General features: G+C 45.1%; 2 protein-coding genes across 5 annotated transcripts in view; one reads left to right on the top strand and one right to left on the bottom strand.

Moving 5' to 3' along the window:
- The window catches only part of SH3YL1 (SH3 and SYLF domain containing 1), a 45,856-nt gene extending 38,464 nt beyond the window's left edge, over positions 1-7,392 (bottom strand). The window contains exons 1-2 of one of the 2 annotated variants that reach the window (XM_059942344.1): positions 7,235-7,392; positions 6,786-6,910 (exon numbers count right to left, since the gene is read on the bottom strand). In XM_059942344.1, coding sequence (XP_059798327.1) covers position 6,786 — 1 coding nt within the window. In that variant the 5' untranslated portion in view covers positions 6,787-6,910; positions 7,235-7,392. Of the gene's footprint in view, positions 1-6,785; positions 7,195-7,234 lie in introns of those variants that run through there. The other variant, XM_059942345.1, reaches the window with a different exon arrangement.
- Positions 7,393-7,541: 149 nt separating this feature from the next.
- Positions 7,542-21,718, top strand: ACP1 (acid phosphatase 1). 3 transcript variants are annotated; one of them, XM_059942341.1, is made up of 6 exons: positions 7,542-7,712; positions 12,062-12,135; positions 12,223-12,336; positions 18,831-18,892; positions 21,178-21,283; positions 21,443-21,718. In XM_059942341.1, the coding sequence occupies exons 1-6, from the start codon at positions 7,670-7,672 to the stop codon at positions 21,518-21,520; spliced, it is 477 nt and encodes a 158-aa protein (XP_059798324.1). In that variant the 5' UTR covers positions 7,542-7,669; the 3' UTR covers positions 21,521-21,718. The 3 variants fall into 3 exon arrangements, with proteins under 3 accessions (XP_059798324.1, XP_059798322.1, XP_059798323.1); XM_059942339.1 differs by lacking the exon at positions 12,223-12,336 and adding an exon at positions 12,384-12,497 and having other exon boundaries at positions 7,586-7,712; XM_059942340.1 differs by lacking the exons at positions 21,178-21,283; positions 21,443-21,718 and having other exon boundaries at positions 7,586-7,712; positions 12,223-12,497.
- Positions 21,719-23,846: the final 2,128 nt, after the last annotated feature.

Below are 23,846 nucleotides of genomic sequence, written 5' to 3'. Positions count from 1 at the left end.
GCCAAACGGGCTCGCCAGATGGCCTCTTGCCGCTCGCTGAGCCCTGCCTGCCCCATCCCGAGGGAGCTCGGCGTCAGCCCCTGACAGCAGCCCCACCGCTCCGCCCAGAGCGCGGACCGAAGGGGCGTCGGAGCTCAGAGGCCCCGAGGACTCGGCACAACCAGCCACTACCTGTTCTCCCATGGGAACGGCTGGTTGAAAAAAAGGAATCAAAGGAAGAATAGTTTGTGTGAGAACACACTTTCAAAGATGAAATAGGTAACATCCCATCATAGATCAGCATTGATTGCTGAACATTGGTGATCTATCGTGATAAGGGGCGCTAAATAGTGAACGCAAGTTGAAAACGTTCTCCCATAAAGAGAATCACATTCTACCCATCAGTAGACTTGGATTACAAAAGAAGTTCTCAAATATTATTATAATTCAGTTTTCATCAATAAAAATTTGTGGAAGATTGTTTTCTCTCTTGTGTAAGTGTCAATACACAGCCTCAGTTTTCCTCGTGGCCCCCAAAGCCTGATATACGGGCTGTCTGGCCCTAGAGGAAAAAAAATGCCAACCTCTGACCTCTTAAAATTCCACTCATTCTTCAAAATCAACTTTAAACACCGCTTCTACTTGAAACCATGAGTAACTTGAATCTTAGACCAGACCTGAGATTTGGCAAGAGCCCCCCACCCCGGGGCCAGCCCTTCCTGGGGCAGCTGAGCAGAGCTTTACCACCTGGGCCGCACAAAACAACGGATGACCCGAGGAGCAAGGAAGACACCTGCCCCCATGTCTTGTGGCAGAGGTCCCAGAGGACCCAGCAGTGCCAAGGTTGCTAACACTGCCTTTGTCTGTCTTGCCAACTGAAAATTGTCACTTGCCATCTGACTCTACAAAGATTAGGTCACTGCAGTCGCTGACCTTTAACACACCCTGAAAGGAGCTCAGGGCGGAGTTCAGGAATGAGGCCCTCTGTGCTCTGGAAAGAACTGGCAGAACAGGCCTTCAGATACTTAGATATTTTCAGGAGAAGATTTTAAGAGCACAGTTTCTCGCATTTTCTCATATCTAGAAAAGCACTAAAATCATCGATAGAGACGTGCTCCTTGTGACTGGCAGCAAACTTCTGCCAAAATGTGTGCTTGATTACATGTACCCCCTTCACCGAAATCACGTGTATACGGGCCTCTCCACCCCATCTCTTCAGAGCAGTTCCTCAGCACTATCTGAGAGGCTATCTCCGGGGCTACAGTCCTCATTTTGCCCCAAATAAAACTTAACTCACAACTCTCACATTGTGCATTTTTTTTCCCATCGACAGCCTCCAAGAAGGAGCCAAGAAGTGGAGGCCAGCCCTTTCAGGGTCCTCTCAGCTTCCCCAAGGCTCCACCTTTCCTATTCACACTCACACCTCAGGTCCTGTGACTTGAAGCACCATTTATATCTGATAATCCTCCAAGCTTGATCTATTCTTTAACCTTTCCCTAAATGCCAGACTCACCGTATCAATTACTGATTGGACCTTGAAATCAAGTATCCAAGTAAGCATCTCAAATTAATCACAGTTAGACTTAACTGTGATGCCCTAACCTCCTCTCCAACCTGCTCCCCGAGTTTCCTCTCCAGGTAGGTTTCATCCATCAGGGAGCTCACACTCAGCACCTGGGCCAACTGTGACTTCCGTATCTCTCTCATTCCCAGTGCCAATCCACCAGCACACCCTACTGGACCTTCACACCCTACAGACCTTCAACATGCTCCGAATCTGATTACATCTCCCCCCCTCCCCTGCCACCAGTCCCGCCCAGGGAATATCCGTTCCGGTGGTGTCTGTTCAGCAGCTTCCTCTGTGGTTTCTGTTTCCAGTCCTGAACACCTACGGTCATTTCTCCAAAGAAATGCGCTAAGTAATATCTCATTGATAACACGCCTCAAAGTTTTTCCACCATATTTAGTCTACACCATGGCTTTTATCTACCCTGTCTGTCTGTCTATCTGTCTATCTATCTATCTAATCTAATCGTTCTAACCTAATCTCCCTCTCTAGAATGTAAGTGCCATGAGGTTAAGCACATTGACTATTTTATTAACTGTAATGTCTCCAACACACACCAAAATAACATACAGTAAGTGCCCAATAAATATTTGTTAAATGAATAAAGCATTTGTTGCTTTTAGGAATTAAAGATCAAAACCCTGTGAGGAAAGGCTCATTTACATAGAAAATCCAGTGGGTTTAGAAGAATGTGTGCTGAGTAAGAGCAAAGGTTCCCTGACTCTCAGACTCTGCAACATTTCCTAGATCTTAAGAGAGAGGAGGGTGAGAGGGAAGTGTGGTACAAGTTGATGGCATAGTACCTTAAAATAGTCCTTTCTAGGTTGTCACAGGAAAGGGAGGACAAAACTAAACCAAACCAAACCAAACCACAAGCTAAGGAGATCTGAGTGTAAGGAGACCAACAAGCACACTGGTCTAAAAAGCCTCACGCAGCCCCACTGCCGAGTGGCGCTCACCCCACTAGGAGCCCTTCAGCCCAGAAGGCATGGGAGAGCCAGCTCTCTGCTTGCAGGAAACTCTGCTGTTGTTCCATCAGAGCCGGGATGTCAGGGCCTTGTGAGTGCAGCAGGGGCCAGCTTCAGAACTAATGATAACTGAAGACCCAGAAGCAAATCTGAGTGGGCAGAGACGGCACACACCTGATGCTTCTTCTTAACACCCGCTCTGAGACGTGACTGAAAACGAGGACTCAACAGAATGCTTACATTTCCGGCACTCGAGTTTGCGATTTGATACTCATACCCACACAGCTGTCCAGCACTCAGCTGCAATCCTCACAGGCCAGAACCAGTGCTTTTTACAAAGCTTTGTGCCCCTGCAGAGCCCTCTTCGTATATCCAGATGCTCAGTACATCTCACTGACTTGAATTAATAAACTTCAGTGGAAACTGGTTCCTTTTCCTACTGAACATCTATGCCTCTGGTTTCGGAACCAGCACAGTGTGTCTGTTTCCACTGATGCCGCACCTGAAGGGGACCCATTTGCAGAACTAGACCAAGTGTCCTCCTTGTGCTACAGCAGAGCTTTGTAACCAAGGCTGATCCACATCAGCATCTGACCAAGGGCTTGTGTGGGAGCTGCCGGAACTGCCTCTTTCACAGGCACTTCTGTTTGGACTTGCTGCAAGGTTTTGTCACCACTGGGGAGAGCCTGAGAGCAAAGCCAGGCAGAGGAGCGCTTGACTACAGTTGGAGAAAGAACCTGGGCTCTGCCGGCACTGCTTGAGCCCAGGGCTGGGCCACAGCTGGTGCCACAAGCAGCTCTGGACTCTTCAGTCACATGGACCAGTAAAATACTTTTCTGCTAAAGCCAATTTGGATCAGATTTTCTGGCACGTGCAACTAAAGCTTAGTAAATGATACATAAACCTTACCCCCAAAAGACTTTCTACTTTGAACTCCATCAACCAAGCAGAATTAAACCAGTTAAATAAGCAAATTCCACAGTTGAGAGTTGCTATTGCAAACATCCTGTGTAGGGAAGGTCAGAGCCTCTTTTATAAACATGGGAAGGAAAGCTACTGGACTGGGGAATTCACATGCAGCCCGGATGCCTGCAGACCACAAAGCTCAATCACTAAGCCTGAGTGCTAGACACAGCCCTGTGTCACTGCGAGCCGGGTGTCACAAGGCTGGTCATGGTGAGGACACCTTCACGTTCAGCTGAATTCCAGAAGAACCTGGCTAATTTGTTTGAATAGTACAGATCCTATTACATTTCTAATAAGAGCATATTGCCAGGTAATAGTTGTATAATGGTGAATTTTTCTGTCAGAGCCAACAAATAATAACAACGATTTAGAGACAAGCCTCAATTCCTGTCCTCAGCATCAAGTGATGGCTCATCCACTTTTCCTCTGCTGTGCCATTAGGCAGAGGGGCACGGTCTGGTCAGAATGTTGATATCATTATATTGCTGAAGTTGTGAAGATAAGGTCACTATTAAGTCATGGTTTGCATCTCAACATTCATAAAATTCTTAAGTCTCTTGAATTCCAAGGCAAAGGAAATCATCTATAAATATTTGAGTTTCCTCTTAAGAGAAGGATGGATGCCAAACCTCAAGCCAAGAAAACAGATGTAAAATTTTCTTTAAAAAGTAACTGAAATATTTGAAAATTTCCATACTAAGACTTTGTTTTTTAATTAAGAGGATTTTTTTTTTTAATACTGAGGAGAAAATTTTTACTTTGGAAACCTCAAAAGCTTGAAATGAGCTTAAGATGTAGAAATAATTCCCATATTGGTCATAGGGCAATAAACTCAGGGCTGGGGTGACCGGGCGCCACAGTGACATTAGAATACTATTTGGAGTAAACTGGCACCTGGGGTGAGAAAACTGACTAGCTTCCAGTCTAGCCCTCCAGTCTAGAATGAAAGCAGGGAGAGGAAAGGCCCCCTCCCAATACCTCATCATTTTAAGACTTCAAGGGCTTCCCAAACTTTCCCTCTGTCAACAAGCATCTAATATACTATTTTCCTTAATGGAGTCTCAATTATGAGAGGGCTACCTATAGGAAATTCTTTAATTAATTTTTATTGTGGCTATAAACCTTAGCTAAAATAAAAGAAACTTTATGTACCTATGTAATCTTTTGAAAGCCTTTGAAATATTGAGTTTAGCTTTACTAGGACGTTATCATCTCGGACACTACCACCTGATAACTATGGCCATTGTTTCTTTTTTTTTTTTTTAACATCTTTATTGGAGTATAATTGCTTTACAATGGTGTGTTAGTTTCTGCTGTATAACAAAGTGAATCAGCTATACGTATAGATACATCCCCATATCCCCTCCCTCTGTCTCCCTCCCACCCTCCCTATCCCACCCCTCTAGGCAGACACCACTGTTTCTTAAACTAATTCTTATCTCTCTGTGGCCTGGGTTTAACTGCTTCCTTTGTCTTAAGGAGACAAAGTCTGTCAGTTCTAGAAATCAAAACTGGTCTCTCTGGTCAGGTCATTAACCTTTTAATCCAAACTTCATACTAAACTGATGATTTGAGCCCCAAACATTACCGTGGCCTGTGCCTCTTTTCTTGTTCCCCTGACCACAGGATTCAGACAGGGGACAGAGAGTATGGAGTGACAAGAACCGTAACTTCCAGCATAAGGAGACCCTTGACTTACACCACTTCACCTTTTCTCAAACTGAAGAGTGAGCCTGGCTCAGAGCAGAACTACACATGCCACTTTAGTCTGATCAGTGACTGTGAAAAATGAACTCCCCCCGAAGAAAATAAAAATTCAGTGTGTTTAGGTCTTAAACTGCACAGGATGATGTCTTATCATGACACACTTGCACATAAGGCAACTTGTAGAAAGACGTCTGTGACCACCGGTCACTCAGCGACACGGCAGCAACATCCCCTTGACTTGTCAGCGTTCTCTTTCCAAACACCATATCCTTCTTTCTAAACAGTGAGAAAGCCCCTGAGAAAATTTCCTAAATGGAATAAAAGCATCAAATCACTCTTGATGAGCACAGATTTCTTTTAAATATTTTTTTTAATCTTACAAAAGATGAGGGATAGTATTAACTCATTTTAAAGAAACTTTGTTTAAATAGAACACTTGTAAACCAGATAACCAGTTCTCCTTAGTTTATGCATGATAAACAGGATGGAAGTAACAACTGATTTTAACCTCCAGCTGGCCACTGCGCAGGTATTCCAATAGCAGGTGACACAAAGAACTAAACAGCACCATGGAGACTTGTTATTTCTCTGAAGTGCGTGTGTGCAGAGTTTCTGACTAACGCATTATTAATTCAGGCATCTCCCACACCTCAATAAAGACTCTCCCAAGGACAGAAATGCAGTACACGCCTGTTCCGTATACAAAAGAAAACCTGAAAACCTCCACCCCTTTGGTAGAACATTCTGGGGCCATCAGATTCCTACTCTCTGTGGGCAGGGGTCCCCTGTCTGTGTCATTCTCTGCAACTCAGCCTCAGCAGCAGCAGTGGTGACACAGAACTATTTGTTGAGATGAAGTGAAAATGACACACTTCCAGCTAGCAGGGTAAATCTCATTACCTTATGGTCATCTACCTGTTCAGAGCAGTTTCCTATTTCATTACACAAGGAAAAACCACCACAGTAAAGTAAAGAGGTCCAAGGTCCAGCGCTCACAGCACCAGGGAGGCGGCCACTCTGCCCCAAGAGGTTCCCCGGAACTGCGGGTGATCACAGGCAGGGCCAGGTGAGGTGTGGAGGGCCTGGCACTTACACCTGGGGAGCCCGGAAACAACGGCAGCCTTCTGACTCGTGCTGCGCGAACCAGGCGCAGACTGAGCCCAAACCGTCCAACAAAGGTCCAGAATGTCCCCCACTAAAACAGTCGGGAACGAAAAAAGATAGTGACTAATAACTTGGCTTTTCAAATATTAGATATTTACAAACGAAGTGAATGATAATCGCTAAAATGAAAAACGAGAAGAGCCATTCTATGAACTGAATCAACTGGGGCTAAACCTGAATCACTTTATGGAGTGATCCAACTGGATATGGATCCAATCATTTGTGGAGAGTCCAGGGAGCCGGTTCCTCTTAACTTCTGACAGTTGTGGGATAACTGAGTGTTAATAGATGCGCAACAGCAAAAAAAATCCCAAAGACATCGTTTCTACCTCTTTCACCGAACATTTACCCTCCCCAGCAAAACTTTTTTAAAGCGTAAGGGGTGGTCCCGATTCCAGGTGAGGTTCAGCGGCGTCACCGACACCCGTACTCACTTGCGACCCCGAGCCTGGTCCGTTCCGGCGCCCCTGGAGCTGCGGACACCTACCCAGGAAGAGGAGGGGCCCTGCCCGCTCGGCTCCGCCTCCCAGGGCAGGGACCGGTCTAGCGAGGTGCACACCTGAGACAGGTGAGGGAGCAGGTAAACACCCGCGTTTCCAGGGCAAAGCACCTAGTTTACACATATTCGCAGGACAAAAACAGCAGCTAAGGGAGGTGTGCGCTCGCCCTCACCGGTCCCAGGGCGGCTGCTGAAGCAGCCCATCTTCGACGACTGGGCAGCCCAGCGGCCGTCCTGCCGCAGAGCGGACCTTGCGCAGCGGTTCCGACCCGGGCACCGGGGGCGGGGGTCTCGGGGGTACCAGGAGGTGCCCGTGCGGACCCCGCCCAGCCCCTGATCGCGGGCCTCACCTTCGGCCGCGCGGCCCAGGTGACGGGCGCTCACCTGAACCCCAGGACTGACTCCCTACTCTCCGAGGACACTCGGGGACCCATCAGGCCCCGTCTCTCTGGCTGCAGTCTGTGGCCCCCAAGACCCCGGGGCTCGGGGCTACGCCCTCTCCCGCCCTCGGGTGGTCACTCCGCAGAGCCGCGTGACCCCAGCTCTCCCCCATTGGGCCCCTCCCCTTCCAGGTGGCTCTTGGTCCCGCCCCATCCCTCCCCTCCCCGCGCCCCACCCCCTGCCCTCGGGGTGGCTCTCGGCTCCGCCTCCCGCGGGCGGCTCTGGGGCCAGACTGCGCAAGCGCGAGACTGCACTCTCGCTCCGGGTGGGGCCGGGGCAGGACTAAGTGGGCGCGCGCAGCGGGCCCCTCGCGGTGCGCATGCGCCGCGCCAGAAAAGTTCCGACGTGATTAGTGGGCGCCTCTATGAGCGCGGGAAGATGGCCGAACAGGTGACCAAGTCAGTGCTGTTCGTGTGTCTGGGTGAGACAGCGCCGATCTAGCCCCACTTTGACTTTCCTGGAGGGCTGGGGAGGGCTTCGTGCGCTCTGGGCCGCGCCGCTGGACCAGGAACGGTGATGCGGAGGAGGCCGGAGAGGGGAGACCCGAGGGTGGCATGGGGCGCCGCGCTCTCCGTCAGCGTGGCGCAGTTGCCCGGGCAGCCCTGCAGGCGGGGTGTCCTTGACGGGCCCGGTTCTCTCTCCAGGCGGGGTCCCCTGTTCAGTCCTGTCTCCGAGTCGGATCCCCTGTCACCTGCCGAAGTCCTCTATGCATGCCTGGACCTCTAGCTTCTGTACAGTCCTTTCTCCAAGCCCGGTTCCCTTCTCACCTGCAGCACCTGTACTCCAAGCCAGGGTTCCTGGCATTGCACTTGCCTAGAATCCCTTTTTCCCCTTCATCAGGTAGACTCGAGGCCACTGGACTGATCTGTCCTTTAAGGGCCTCCTGATGCGCCGAATCCCATGACAACACTGGTTTGCTGGCTTGTTTCCTTGGCCCGTGCTCACAAATGGATCTGACCTAAAGGCAGGGGAAGTGCAAAGGTTTAGGATTTCTTGATTGTAAAAGCCAAACCAGGGAGACCTGATTCCCGAGTTCGCTATGTAACAGCCCCATGTGCCAGTATTCCTCTACATGAAAATGAAGGTATTTTTTATTTTTAATTCTTTAGGTACCTTCCAGCTCAGAATTATTTTCATTTTTAGGATTTCAACAGTTAGCCTCCCTTACTTAAAATAGAGCTCACTTTCCCTTTAGCTTTCAGGATTTTTCCTTTGATAGGGCACCTCAGTGCTTCCACCCCATCTCCTTAATTCCCCAGAGAGGAAGGCTTACATGGTCAATAGCCCAGTGACTTAAAACCTTCCGATGAGTCTGCATTTCCTGCATTTCCTTCCTCTCCTCTTTAGGTGCACCCTTAAAGAAGACCACAGAAGTGTGCTCAGCGTTTCCCACTTTATCCCCTTTACCGTTTCCTACCCACACACCCTCTGGACTGCCTGTTCCCCAGTACTTCAGATGCTCAGTGTGCCTTCCATTGTGTGCTTCTTTCTGGGAACCCATTTTGCATTTTGCCTGGAAAGCCTTTCTAAAATGTCAGACCCAAGTATTCCCTTCGTTACTTTTTCCAGACCCTCTAGGTAGAGGTAGTTGTTCCCATGACCCTTTATAGACACCTTTCCTCACACAAATTTTATTATAATTACTTGATAGCCTCCTGAGATTATAGCTAGACTTAGCCCTCTTGAAGGCAATAACTGTGGCTTATTTCTCTTTGTATTTCCAGCTTTAGGACAAAATATGATGCACACTAGGTATTTGCAGAATTGAATTTCTATTAGGGGAAAAGTAAAAGGCCTCCTTGTTTCACTTTGACAGTAGGCATCATTTGATTTTTAAGCTCTCCACTGAAGGCTGACTGATGGCTTCAGCACATTTATTTAAAGGGCAGTTCAGCCCAGGTTGGGCATCTAACAGGATTCCATTGCCTTGTTTATTTCACTTAGTATTGTTGATTAGGCTGACATAATGCAGTATGGTGGTTCTTAATGGGAGATGTCTGCTTGTAAGTATTTATCTTCAGCACTTTTTTTTTTTTTTTTTTTTCAAAGCAACTGCCATGGTACCAGGCACTGTTCTGAGTGCTAGGGATATAGTGGTGAGGAAAACAGACAAAAATCCCTGCCTCTCTAGAGCTCACATTCCGTCATCAACAATCAAGTATTTGGTTAGGACAGTAAGGCAGGAAGAAAGGGGGAGAGGAAGGCGAGTGCAGCTGTAAGTAGGCTGTTCCGGGGAGGCCTTACCGAGAAGGTGACATTTGAGCAAAGACGTGAAGGAGGTGAGGAAGCAAGCGTAGGGTATTTTGGAAAAGCACCCTGGACCCAGAGGAAGGCAGGTGAAAGGTTTTGAAGTGAGGGTGCTGGCCACGTTCAAGAAACGGCCGGGAAGCTGAAGTTCTGGGCCTGGTGACCTAGTACCTTCTCAGTCAGACACTCGTCTGTACCTGAGGACTCAGAGATAATGGGAGTGTCTTCTCAGTTCCCAGTGGATACATAAGTAGTACTGTTCTTGGTGCACAGGGGAGAAGTTACTTCCTCACATACAGTGAGTGTTCTGGGGCAGGAGTCTGCAAACTCTTTGTGTAAAGAGCCAGAGAAATATTTTGTGCTTTGTAGGTCATACCAGAGCTGTAGTGCAAAAGCAGCCCTAGCCAGTACATAAATGATTATGCTTGGCTGTAATTGTGTATGGACACTGGGATTTGAATTCTATGTAATATTCTCAAGGTATTCTACTTCTGAGTTTTTTTCAACGGTTGAAAAATGTAAAAAATTATTTTTAGCATTGAGAACTATATACAAAGCTGGTGGGTCCTGAGCCCTAGTTTTCAGACCCACATTTAGGTTCTGTGGTGGACAGATCTGGTAAGGCCGTGTGAGGACTTGGGCTCACTGAGCAAGTTAAGCCATTGGAGGATTTTGAGCAGAGGTGGGAGGTTTAAAAAGAAGCCTTCAGCTGTTGTGTCGAGATTGGACTGAGAAGGGGTGAGGGCCACAGGAGGGAGACCCACAGTCAGAGAGAGTTTGTGTGTTGGACCAGAGCTTTGCTGGTGGAGGGGGTGAGACGTGGAGTTCTGGGGGGATTTGAGGTTGCTGTTTGCCATTTCACTTGGCAGCCTGTATGCAGGACACTAACAACAGTGCACTTCTGAAAGATACAAGTTTTATTCCTTCAAAGCGTTTATTTGGACCTTTTTCAGACTGAAGTGCAAGGAAGTGTCAGATGTATACCATTGGTAAGGGTAATAGCAGAAAAGAACGGAACTCCTTATTTTGGCAAGATTATTAAGTGTTTAATGTTTTAAAGGTCTAAAGAATGTGTGCTGTTAATTGTGTCCCAGCCAGCACAGTGGGAGATGAGAGAGAACATAGTGGTGTCAGATTACCTTTTTCCTACAGTTAACCAGTATTTAAATACTCTTCATCCTTTAAAGACCAGCCCTAATTGTTCTTTCTTTTTTTCTCATAAGAAACTTTCTTATTCTTTATGCTTTTTAGAATCTTTTCCTGTGCTCCTGTAGTATATTGCTTGCCTATCAGCATTTGTTTTCTTGTTTTTATTATAGCTAATTCCGTATCTCCCATAAATACATTGCTTGGCACGTGGTAGAAATATTTTAAGGGAAGATTTTCTGTCCTTTATCTTTCTTCCCCTGTGTAGTAAGGAATTTGACCCCATTTCATGAGAGGTCTTGCCTCTATCCTGGCTGCTGGGAGGTAACCTTCAAACCCCTTGGAATTCCCTTGGAGTGATAGGAGAGTTTTGTGATTCAGGGATGGCCCTACACAGCTTTTGCTGAGGAGGTAACTCGGGGCGGAGGCTGCTAGCCACATGTGGGAGGGGAAGGGGCTGGACACTGAGTTCAGCCACAGGCCAGTAATTCAATCAGTTAGGCTTATGTATGAAACGCCAATAAATCCTTGGCACCGGAGCTCTGGGAGGCGTCCTGGATTGGCAGTACTCTGAGTACTGTCACACATGGGTGACGGGAATGTGACACGTCCCCGAGGACCAGAAAGTTTCCTATTTGGAACTCTTCCAGAATCTTTGCTGTGCTCTCTGACTTCGGCTGGTTCTGCTCTGTATCTTTTTGTGATAATAAAACTATAATCATAAGTATAGCATTTTCCTGAATTCTGCAATCCTTCTGGAGAAATATTGAACCTGTAAGGTTCAGCTGGTTTGAAGTGGCCAGCTGGTTTGAAGTGAGGGTGGCTCTGGGGATCTGTGAACTTGCAGCTGATGTAAGTTCTGGGCAGACTGGACAGCCTGGAGGACCATCCCTGCCCCAGCTGGCTGACTTCTGGGTCCACAGCACTCAAGCAAGGGCTCCGCACGGGTCCTGCGGTAGAAGTCTGTGTGGAACTACTCTTAGGCCTGAACACATTTGCTTGTGTATTTTATGAAACAATATTCGTCTGTATTATGTGCAGTATGCTTGAAAATACATATTTTAAACTCTATTCTGTTGTATTTCATTCTAAAATAGACTGGTTGCCACCCACTTCGTTGATTTCCCGACTCGCTTCTGGGTCAGTGATAGCAACCTGAAAAACGATGGTTTTGGTCATAACTGTTCTGATTTCTGAGGTCTTTGTCATTTGTACTTTGAGTACTTGGACAGTTGGTGTGAAATCATTGAGCGAGGTTGGCTCAGCTGTTCCCCTTCCCCCAGGTTCTGCCAGGGGTTGGCAGGACGGTCACCTCAGAGAAGAGTACCTTGCTTCCCTCAAACCAGACGCTCACTCTGCCCCCTCCTTTTTTTTAAGGTAACATCTGTCGATCACCCATCGCAGAAGCAGTTTTCAGGAAACTTGTAACTGATCAAAACATTTCAGATACTGTAAGTACTGTTCACTACCTTAAAGAGGCCAACCTGAATGGCTTTGGGGCAGAAAATTGTGAAAAAAATTCTTTTTTTCTCCTGCAGTGGAGGATAGACAGTGCAGCAACGTCCACGTATGAACTAGGAAACCCTCCTGATTATCGGGGGCAGGCTTGCATGAAGAAGCATGGTATCCCCATGAGTCACGTTGCCCGGCAGGTACCGTACTTGACCTTGAAGGTGCACTTGTGTGTTTTGTGTTGCAGTGGGTCATTGACAGTGGCGCTGTTTCTGACTGGAACGTGGGCCGGTCACCAGATCCAAGAGCTGTGAGCTGCCTAAGAGATCATGGCATTAACACAGCCCATAAAGCAAGACAGGTAGAAGAGACCTTGTTTAATTTCTAATACGTTGATCCCGTAACCTGAGAGGTTGTGAGAGGCTTAACCAGACTTATGTACAATGAGTGTGTTTATTTGAGTGTGTTTATTTAGGGTCGGCCTAACCAGCCAGAATACACCCATTCTGGTTCCACGGTTCTGAAAGGTTTGCATGGTCTTGGAATTGACTTATTAAAATGCATGGTCGAGAGAGCCCTGGCTAAGAGCTGGAAGACCTGAGCTGTCATCTCTTTTTTTTTCTATCTGTGAGGTCTTTAAACATTTAAGCCATAGTGACTTAGTCTGCTTCCATTACTAGGTTGTTGCTAGAATAAATTTCTGTTATAAATACAGAAACGTATTGCCAGCTGTGAAGCGCCTTAGAAGTACAGGGTAATGCTGATATTATTATGGAGGCATGTCCTGTGCACCAGCAGTAGTCCTTCTGGGTTTTGGTTCTGGAATGCGGCCCAGCAGAACGTCCTGCGAGGAGGATGGTGTGCCTTATCTGCTCTCCAGGGTGGAAGCCACCAGCTGCATGTGGCTCTTGCACTTTTGAGATATGGCCAGTGTGATGGAGGCTGAATTTTAAATTGTAACTCATTTAAATAGCCACTTGGTCTGGTGGGCACGTTATTGGGCTACAGGGTTCTAGACTCCCGTGGAACCGCGGGAGGTGGGGTGCTGAGGTTTTCGTGGCAGCATTCGTGGCGAGACGTCGGGGTCCGTAGGTGGCCTGTCCAGTCCCTCCCAGTCTAGGAGCTGCTGTGGGTGCTGGTGCTGCACCTTCTATAACCCCAGGGACCAGCTGCCACAGAAACACGCTTCATTTCTGACTAGCGTGTTGTCCTAAAGGGACTGCTGTTTTTATCAATATGATTATTTTGTGGCGATTCAGTTGGATTTTTTAAAAACCTCGCTAAAATCTGCTAACTTCCTTTTGTATCCATCCTAACAGAACGTAGGCTCTACAGGCCAAGAAAGGTCATGGCTTGGTGTCAGATGAGCTTTTGAGGCCTTTAAAGTGAGAAGCCAAATATTTTGAAAGTCAGTTGTCAAATATATTGCATGTTTGTAAGTATGGATGGCAGTGTGAGAACTATAATTTAGTATTAGTGCTTGGATCAGAACTTTTTGTAAGACTGGATAAAGATTCCTTAGTCATTGGTATACTAAATTTTGTCTCTATTTAAAACTTTGCAGATTGCTTTGTCATATAACATCGTATTTTAAATTTTGGCCGTTCTCAATTTTTATCAATTACAGAGAGGAATGGTTGGTAAACACATTTTGCAGATCAAGAAACAGTTCTGGAGAGAAAATAAATGACTTACTGAAGGTTACGCAGCTGCAAAGTGGTAGAACTTGGATTTAATTACAGGTTTATTTGTTGAGGTGTGAGCCAGAAAATTCACAAAACAAAATTTCTATAGAAACACTTTTAATATGTTAATAATGTCTCAGAAATTAGTAATACACACATTATTTTTGACTTAGATAACTGAGACCTGTGAACTAGTTTCTGGCTACACCAGTTGACTCTGCATGTTAACAATTTACTATTTAAGTTAACTATTTTAAGGACCCTTTCTTAAGTGGAATTTTCATTGGAGATTAAACATTTTTTATATCATTTGTCCATTCTAATCTCTTCAGGGTTTTGCATACCTTGCCAATTTCTACTTTCTGTTTTTTAAATAATGTAGATTTATTTTGAGTAGACCTTCAGAATTATGAGCAAGCATACTTCCATGTTTTCTATTTTTAAGATCAGATTATTTTTCATACGCTAAGTTTATAATAAAAGTGGGTACAAATGAAATATTTTAAATACACATGCCTTAAAAAAACAAAGCTAGAAAGTTACTGCTTATGAAATTATTACCAGTTTTAGAAGTAGTATTTCCACATGATATATTTTCTTTTTCTTTTTCCTGTTGCTTTTAAGAAAATTTTCTCAACAATGATTTTTTTAAAAATTTGAAAGTCCTAGTAGGATATGTCAGTATCACGTCAGATCTTTGTTATTTTTTAGCATTTTCTAATGTCTACAGATTTCATCTTTAGTGAGTATCACAATTTGTATGAGAACTATTCTAACATTTCTATTAAACCTGGGTTTTATAGACAAAATACATTTAGGTTACTTTTTTCTTTTTAGTGTGTGTAATCATTTCCCTGGGGTATGTGAACTCTCACATCCGGTTAGTTCTGTGGGGATGTTTACTTTATCATACATTCTTTCCCTTTTCAGTAAACTTTATTTGACACATACACAGATGTCAGGGAGCTCAGTGCATCTTACGGCACGACCAGCTCTACTCCCTCTACTCCAGAGGTCACCACTCAAAATGCCGTCTACCTTTTTAACTTTATGGCAGTGGAATCCTATAGTGTGTATACTTCTGTCAGCATTTTCCTTTGTGAGATTCTCCATATTGTTGCTCATAGCAAAGCTTCAGTCATCTTCATTTGTGGACTCAGTATCATTTTACAGTTAGGCTACAGTTTATTTATCAGTTCCACTCTTGATGAACACTCGGGTTGTTTCTAGTTCGGGGCTGAGTTCCACTGAATATTTTTGTATGTGTGCAGTTCTGTTGGATACACACCCCGCATCACACACTGTGTCGGGTGGATACACACCTGGCATCACACACTGTGTCAGGGTCGAGCAGCCTCATAAAACAAGTTAGCTAATGTTTTTTTTCTCTTCTGTTAAAAAACTTTTGTCAAACAATGATGGTGTTTCTACTTTAACTGTTTGGAAGGATTCATCTAATCCATTGTCTTTTTGTTGTTTCCTGCAGTTGCTGTCATTTTCTTCTGCTGTCTTTAGTTTTTCTTCGGTGTGTAGTTACCAGCAGTTTTATGTGGTCAAATTCACTTCCTGAATTTGTGTCTTGATGGTTTTCATCAGTGCTGGAAGATTCTGGGCTGTTATCTTTGTATATTTTTCTTGCCCTCATTCTTCTGAAATTCAGCCTAAATGTATTTTGAACATAAATTTCTTGTGCTTTTTCTACTTTCTCCATCATTTTCACTCTGTTTTTCAGTCTGAGATTTTCCTACTGACCTGTTTTGTGATGTACAAATCTTTCTATGTTTTCAAACAGTCCATAAGCCTCTGTTTATTGAATATTTAGTGTCTGTTACTTTCTTTAATTCTTTAAGTGTTATTTGATTTTTTAAATTGATTCCAGCTCTCTGGTGAAATTCTGCATCTTGCCCTATATTTTCTTGAACAATTCCGATCACAGTTATTTTAAATAAAGTCTAGTAGCTAATACCTGGCTCATCTGTGAATCTGCTTTTCTTTTCTTTTCCTCTTTGTTGTATTGCTTGGTAGGCTTGCTAGTTTGGATTAAATGCTGAGCATGATGTATAAACAATGTAGAAGCTTTGGGTGAAGGTCCTTTGCCCCCAGATGGCTCCGCTTGGGTAGGGCAGGGATTGGTTTGGAGCTGACTGGTTGCTGGACCTGCCTCGCGGGGCTCGGGCTGTGCTGGACGGGCCCCTCTCGGGTGAACTTCCGGGAGCCCCGCCTGCTGGGGAGGTGTTCGGCACACAGGGCTGCTCCTGTTTGGCAGCTTCTGAGGTAGTTCTTCTTCCTTCCTCGCTGAGTCTGCTGCGTGCGGCCTTCCACTTGTTCTCTTGGCTTCTTTCTCTGAATGGTTTAGGAACTTGGCAGATGCTCTGAGGAGAACACGTGTGGGCGCCAGCTTCACCTCCAGCATCTCCAGCCGGTGAGGTTGCCCACTGGCCCTTTGGTGCTTCTGCCTCCCATCAGCGGCCTTCTGCCCAGGCTTCTCGTGACCTGGGAGGCCGGATGGTTCGACCCACGCGATGCTGAGCACCCCTTTCGTCCCCCATCGTGACAATCACGATGTCCTCAGACATTGCTAACAGCCCCTCCTGCGAGAGTCTAAAGCACAGTCCCCAAAGTGGGTTGCAGGGACCCCTAGGCCCCTGAGGTCAAAATGTGTGAGTCAGGGATCCATTCAAAGGGTCAGACTAACCATAACCAGTGAGCTTGGACAGAGTAGGAAGAGTTTGCTCGTATGTTTTCATGTTCTGCATTGCAAATAACCTGTAAGAAACCACTGCTAATGAGCTTTGGTGTTGCATCAGAGAATATCCACAGTTACACGATGGCTGGTAAAATACTGCTTTTAAGCTACGTACTTGTGTGCGGCTGGGTTTGCATATTTCAGCAGATCAAATGGAGAAGCGCACAGGAGAAGCGTCTGCCTTGAGTAAGCAGACATTAAAGAGATTTGCAAAACTGTAAAGCAGCGCCACTCTCCTCCCCAAGTTTCCGTGTGGAGAGTAGAGCTGCTTTTCATTTATAAAAATGTTATAGTAACAGGTAATGCATTTTTATTATTTTTAAGTGAATAATAAGTGTTATAAAAATTTCCCTTTTAATAGCTTTGGTGAATATTGGTACAATAGATATAACCCTAAGTAACAAGTTGTTTAGAGGGAAGGCCTAAATAATTTTTAAGAGTTAAAAATTTCTGCATCCAGGAAGTTTGAGATCTCTCTTCTGAGCTCTAGCCAGGGCCCAGAGTCAGCAAGTCCTCTTGAGGGCGGGAGCAAGATGCCAGCTGCCCTTTGTGGCCGGTCAGCCCTCTCAGGCAGCCAGGCTTATCTGTAGCAGCAGAGGGCCCGCCAATTTGCATACCTGGTCCTGTGCACGCGGTTGAGATTTTGGCCTTTCTGAGCCTGGCTGTCATGGGAGCACGTTAATGATTGTGCAGAAGTGTTTAGTTTTGATGGGCGTTTTCTACTTTTTTTCTGGCAATAAGGTTGTTTTGCCACAAGCTATTTCATTTATAGCTGCAAGCGGAAATCCTTTACCATGCATTCTTTATAAGATGTTAATTATAGCTGTTCCTCTTCTTCCACAGTCATTTTAACATCTAAACATCATGTAGCTACATGTAGCTGTCAGTTACTAAGTCTTTCTTAGGATCTGCAATTGCAGTCATTCCAAAATTAAAAACAATGTTTAATATTTAATCCCAGGACATTTCTCAGACAACTAATTTGGGGAAATAACTTGTAATGTTTGCTCTAATAGATTTAAAAATAAGCTAGTACCTTGGGAATGTTAGCAAAATTTGGTCCCGGTACTTTATTAATGTGCTACACTAAAAAATAATGCAAGTGCATACTAAGAGCCAAAATTTATTATTTTTAACAGAATAGTGAGTATATTTATGGTTCTTTCGCAACACTGATTATAGTAGAGTGTCACTACTCTGTTTAACCAGGAATTCAAAATCTTTGTAGTTTCATTGTACCACTATATTTTAGAGGATTTTTTTAGTGATGAAGATGAGTATTGAAAGCATTCTTAGAAATTATTTCCATCCTTGATTACGGCATGTTTCCCTTCCTTCCTTCCTTCCTTCCTTCCTACCTGCCTACCATTTTTTTAATTGAAGTATAGTTAATTTACAATGCTGTGTTAGTTTCAGGTGTACAGCAGAGTGATTCAGTTATATATATATATATATATATTCTTTTTCCGATTCTTTTCCCTTATAGGTTATTAAAATTGAATATAGTTGTTCCTTTCTTATTCTGTCATTATTTATACTACTAAAAAATCATGAGTTTTTTGTTTATATTTTAGTGAGCTTATGTTTATGAATTATGTCAGAAAACAGTACAAAGTTTAGGTTAGAATTAGTAAAAATACTGAGTGGCACTCTCTTCTGTGTCATGTCCAAGTTATGGATATTTAGTCAGAATAGAGAAGATCCAGAGATTCAGTTACTCATGTGTTTCTTTCTAGTGAGCCTGACCACCCTACTTAAAATGTTGTCTTCCTCTCTGCCCTCTTTTCTGCTTTATTTTTCTGTGAGGCATTGTCACTCCTGAGAGCTGCCCACCCTGCATAGGAGGGAAGCCCCACGAGGACAGCCGTCAGTGCTGCAGTTGATACATGTCACTGGGGCTGAGGATGAGTACTTGTAGAATGAAAACTAGGGCTCAGATACAGAACATTTTAATAAGTTAACTGAATTATACTTTGTTTCTAAGAAGTTGAAGATGAAGTATAAACTTTGCATCCACATATTATACTACTTAATGATTATTCTAGGGAACTGTATAAAATAAAATTTATTTGCAATACAATTTTAGGAAATCAGGTTAACTGTTTTAACTTTAAAGTACCTTAATTGATTTATAACTTAATTAGTGAGTAGCAGATTCAAGTATAGCCTTTTTTTTTTTTTTTTTTAAGGTTCTGTTTTGGATCCTCTAGGCTTGATTGGTCTAAACGTAAACATTATGTTTTCACTTCTCATTTACTTTTAGGTTACCAAAGAAGATTTTGCCACTTTTGATTATATGCTATGTATGGATGAAAGCAACCTGAGGTAATCGTATTTATTTATTTATTTATTTATTTATTTATTTATTTATGGCTGTGTTGGGTCTTCGTTTCTGTGCGAGGGCTTTCTCTAGTTGCGGCAAGCGGGGGCCACTCTTCATCGCGGTGCGTGGGCCTCTCACTATCGCGGCCTCTCTTGTTGCGGAGCACAGGCTCCAGACGCGCAGGCTCAGTAATTGTGGCTCACGGGCCTAGGTGCTCCGTGGCATGTGGGATCTTCCCAGACCAGGGCTCGAACCCGTGTCCCCTGCATTGGCAGGCAGATTCTCAACCACTGCGCCACCAGGGAAGCCCGGTAATCGTATTTTTAAAGGGTATTTCTCTTCAACTCAGTTTAGTAATAGGCTAAGCAGTTTGTTGTCCAAAATGACTTTTCTAGTACCTTAAACTTTTAATATATAGTGATGGTCACAACATGTAGAAGTACTTATTTAGAATAGTAAGAAATCCAGAGAATAATTTAGAATTGAAGTCTCATACATCTGTTTATACTGAGACACACCCTTTGATAAGGAAAAGTCTGATATATAAGGTGATGCTTTGTTTTGCAGGAGAATGAGTTTGTTATTGCTATAATGATTCAGGGCCAGCATGGTGTTTTATTGTGTTTCTCATCTTATTCCCCCTTACAGCTGCCCCACACCAACCCCCAATAAAAGACTAACAAAAAAGAAGACTTTTTAGTTCATTTAAATTGTTGATTGCCTTAATCAATTTAAAAAACAAAAACTGTCAGATTAAGGTATTAGATAAAAATGGCTACGCATGGTGCGTATCATGTGCTGTGCACGCCAAAGCGCGTCCTCTGAAGGTTTGCACTGTTGCTCCGTCTTATCAGAGAGGAATTCGAGGCACAGAGAGGTTACGTTACTTGCCCAAGTTCACAGATTCAGCGGTGGGTGTGTTGGAATTTTAGCCTAGGCTCTGTGAGGCACGAGTCACACTCACCACCGTGCCCTATCGCCTCACATGTGCGTTTGACCTCAGGGGACATGGATCTGGGCAACAAGGAACTTGGTGTGGCATTTCTTCAGCCAGGCATTGGTAACCAATGATGAGAGCATTTTCCTGGGCCTCTCCTCGTGAAGTCTGAGGTGGGCTTACATGTATTACGGGCGTCATGTATTAAAATTAAACCTAACAAACAGTATGATACAATGTGACCATGCAAAGATAAATGAATACGATATATTTTACAAATACAGAGGCAGACTCGGGCTAAGTGACCAAAGGGAACATATGAGCAGACCGTGCGCCAGTTGCAAGACGGGCACCGTGCTGCCTGGCACACAGTAGGTCTTGCCGAGTGAGATGCCTCAGCAGTCCGCCTGCAGGGCCCTTGGTGTCTGCCCTCACCGGGAGGACCGAGCTGAGCCCTCGGTGTGAGCACAGAACCACACTGCCTTGCTTCACTGCTAACCCGTAAAGGTTGCACGTGTTTGATTAACAGAAACTCTTTCCTTTAGTCACTGTTGTAGGTGGACAGGTACGATGCAACAGGCTTACCTAGGTTTTCATTAATCACGAACTGTGTTAAAATGCATAGATTTTCTGTTTTTGTTTTTCGCTTGTGAGTTTTGTTTTGTCCTCATTTTTCTCACAGAATAGCTCATGAGTAGCCTCAGCAGTGTCCTGTTAGAGAACTCCGTGTGGCACCCTGTCTGTTAATGAAATGTCCAGACGTGGTTGGCACTTGGTGGTGCAGCCCGAGCCACCCCTGCGCCCACCTGCCCTTCACATTTCAGCCGCAGTGGCTTCCTGGGGAGGGTCTGTGCTCCGAGGCGTCGCGGGTTTCCCGTTAGACTCTGTTGTCCCCCATAGAGATTTGGTAACCTAATGCGGGAACAGTGCACACGAAGCTCAGTGAGAAAGCGGAGGTGGGAGCGGAGCCCCCCTAGGCAGTGGAGTGGGTGCAAGGACCACCGTCAGGACACCTTAGCGTGGAACCTCCCGCCCTCTGGGACTTGGTTCTCAAGGCTTTTTGCGTTCCATTCTGTCACCTTCTCAGGAGAATGCTGATTACTGTCTGACTCGAAGCTGTACGTTTAGTGTAAATCCCCTGCTGTTGCGAGCTCCCTTGCCTGAGAGACAGAGCCCCATGACCGCAGCCCCACGGAGGGCCGTACAGAGCTGCCGAGTGTTTGATTTCCCCTTTAAATCAGGTCACTTTTGCTGGATTTTGACATGGAGGCTTCATAAAACCCTAGCAGATGTCCCAGTTTACCTTGAAACCATAGATCTGAAAACGAAGTTCATGTTTCAACTTTACAGAGATTTGAATAGGAAAAGTAATCAAGTTAGAAACTGCAGAGCGAAAATCGAACTGCTTGGGAGCTACGACCCACAGAAACAGTTCATCATTGAAGACCCTTATTATGTAAGTACGGCTTACAGGCTTCCATCCTGCGGTTCAGGGCAGGGGTAACGCAAGGATCAGCCTGTCTGTGGGCCCTAACGTCCGGAGTCGGAGGCAGCCTCCCGAAGGGCCTCTTCCTTACGCAGGCTTCGTTCCTCTTCCTTTTCCCTGTCTTTTCAGGGAAATGACGCTGACTTTGAGGCCGTCTACCAGCAGTGTGTGCGGTGCTGCAGAGCCTTCCTGGAGAAGGTTCGCTGACCCGGGCCCAGTCCTGCTGCGGCCCAGGCTCCTCCCCGCGGGCCCGCGTTCTCAGGTGTCACAGTGTCGCCATTCCCTAGCCAGGGCCGCAGCCCTTTCTTCAGTTGACTCACTGTTTCTTACCTTAAAAAATAATTGTAGATGGAAATCAGTTGTTGCGTTTGGTGGAAGAACAAATAAAAAATTTTGATTCAGACAGTTTATGGGGTAAATGTTCTTAGACTAGTTGAACCTCCCACTTTGCCCCAGTTACAAAAATAGTGGAACAAACAAAATAGTAGAGCAGCAAAATAGAACATAATGAAGTAAAACATTACTGTAGGGCCCGTCAGCATCTGAGCCCATCGGCGCTTCCAAGATCTGCACTACCTCTTCCCTCTGTGTGGACGGGGCCCCTGCCCTGCACTACCTCTTGATGCCAGGGCCCGGTGTCCCGTGATGCTGGCGAGAAGCGTTCACACTTGTGCATTTACAGGACAGGAAGGCGGCAGATTTGTGTGACTCATCTTCAGCACCTTCACTCCTTAGTTTGTGTCTGTCTAGTTGATTTCATTAGGAAGTTAGCTTACGTGTTCCCCTTTGAACCACTTTGCCTCTGGACACGTAATTATGTCTGGGAAGAAGGACACTTGTGTGCTGGTTTACCTTAGGGTCAGTTTGGGGACCACGTCTGCTTTTACATGCATGTGATTAACCTGAATGTCAAATATAGGTCAGCTTAGGTGGGAAAAAAATAGTAGGTGGGAAAAAAATAGTAAGTGGGAAAAAGTCCTTTTTTGTTGGAATGCTTAAGTATTGATAAGTATTCTTTTATCAGTGCTTAGTTTATAGGCAAATATAGGTAATTTCTGTGCACTTGGAGATAACTGATCTAAAATTCATATGAATATATGTCAGAAAAGATTGTTTTCAAATAAACTGGGGAAATTACAAAACTACAACTAAGTACAAGTGTGGTGTCTGCCTGTTTTTTTACTGACAGGTGGAGAAGAATCAGAAAGCATTGCCTCCACTGTCCCTTTTGGATGATGTGTGATGTGTGCCTGTCTGCTCAGTGCCGGGCAATACCCTGAGGAGCCTAAGTGCCTAAGTAAGCACGTTGCTTCCACTTGAGTAATCGGTTCATGGCAGAAGCTGGCAGCCCTGCAGCCACAGTGGCCTTGCCTCTGCCCCCGTCTTCAGTGGAGCGTGGGTTCTCCTCCCTGGGGCCAGCACCCCAAAGCAGACCCCTGTGGATGGCTAGATGAGGGACAGCTTTTCTCCACTCCCGATCTTCACCCCAGGTCATCGTCGATGACCCGAAATCCTGGGAGGACTCTGAGGCCCAGATCAGTGCGAGTGACGGTCGCTCAGAAGCAGGGAGAGTTCAGAGGAACGGCCTCTAGTATCACAGGCGTCCCAGATGGGGGACCTTCAGTCCTGAACTCACTCGGGCCTGAGGGATGAGCAAGGCAGCTTTCCCACCAGGCCACCGCGGGCGGCAGACTCAGGGACACTGGGGAGGCCACGGCAAGAAGACTGGCCAGGCGTGTGTGTGGCGGCCTGCGGGATTGCTCCAGGAGGGCTTATCCTGAAACGTGGGAGGTTGGGTGGATTGAGAATTTGATAATGGTAGCTCTAAAAAGTAAAGAATTGAGGGAAAAAGTCTACCTGCAACTAGCAAACAGGAAAGTAAAGCACTTCAAAAATTACACCCTAGTGCCCTAATCGTTCCGTAATTGCTTAATGCTCTCAAAGTAAGGAAATTTCTTACTCTTTTCTGTTCCTTTATGTTGATCAATAAATCTCTATAGTTTGTTTTCTTTAATATTTACATATATGTCTTAAATACAGATCCTCAGACAAATCCTAGGATTCCTAAGTTGACTTTGTCTTTAGGCTGTATCCACACTAGGGGTCGTATGAACAGAAAACCTCACTGCTGAATTCACTTGTCTTAAAAAATTAGATCCAGTCAGATTTGTTCAAAATATATCTACCTGTAAAAATCTGGAGCTTCTTGGAAGTCTTAAGGTCCCTCTTAGTTTAGCGTTTCCATTACAAAGTCATACAGGAAATACAGAGTTTAGTGTTTCCATACAAAGTCATACAGGAAATACGGATGCAACCTTATTTGAAATATTCGCTACCAAATCACATACGTTAAGAAATATATCGCCAATATATAGTGCCACTCTCTTTAAAAAATGCTGATGTCCTTTACAAGAATTCATAGCTTTCTCGTTTTATTTATTCATGCCTTTTATATTCTGTGATATCCTGCCAGGATTTCAGTCTTTTCAAAAGATCTGTAAATCATGAATTCCCAACGATGAACTTGTTCAGA

This window comes from Balaenoptera ricei, chromosome 13, assembly GCF_028023285.1.
Source record: "Balaenoptera ricei isolate mBalRic1 chromosome 13, mBalRic1.hap2, whole genome shotgun sequence".
Taxonomy (NCBI): Eukaryota; Metazoa; Chordata; class Mammalia; order Artiodactyla; family Balaenopteridae; genus Balaenoptera; species Balaenoptera ricei.
This window is presented reverse-complemented; position numbering and strand designations above follow the sequence as displayed.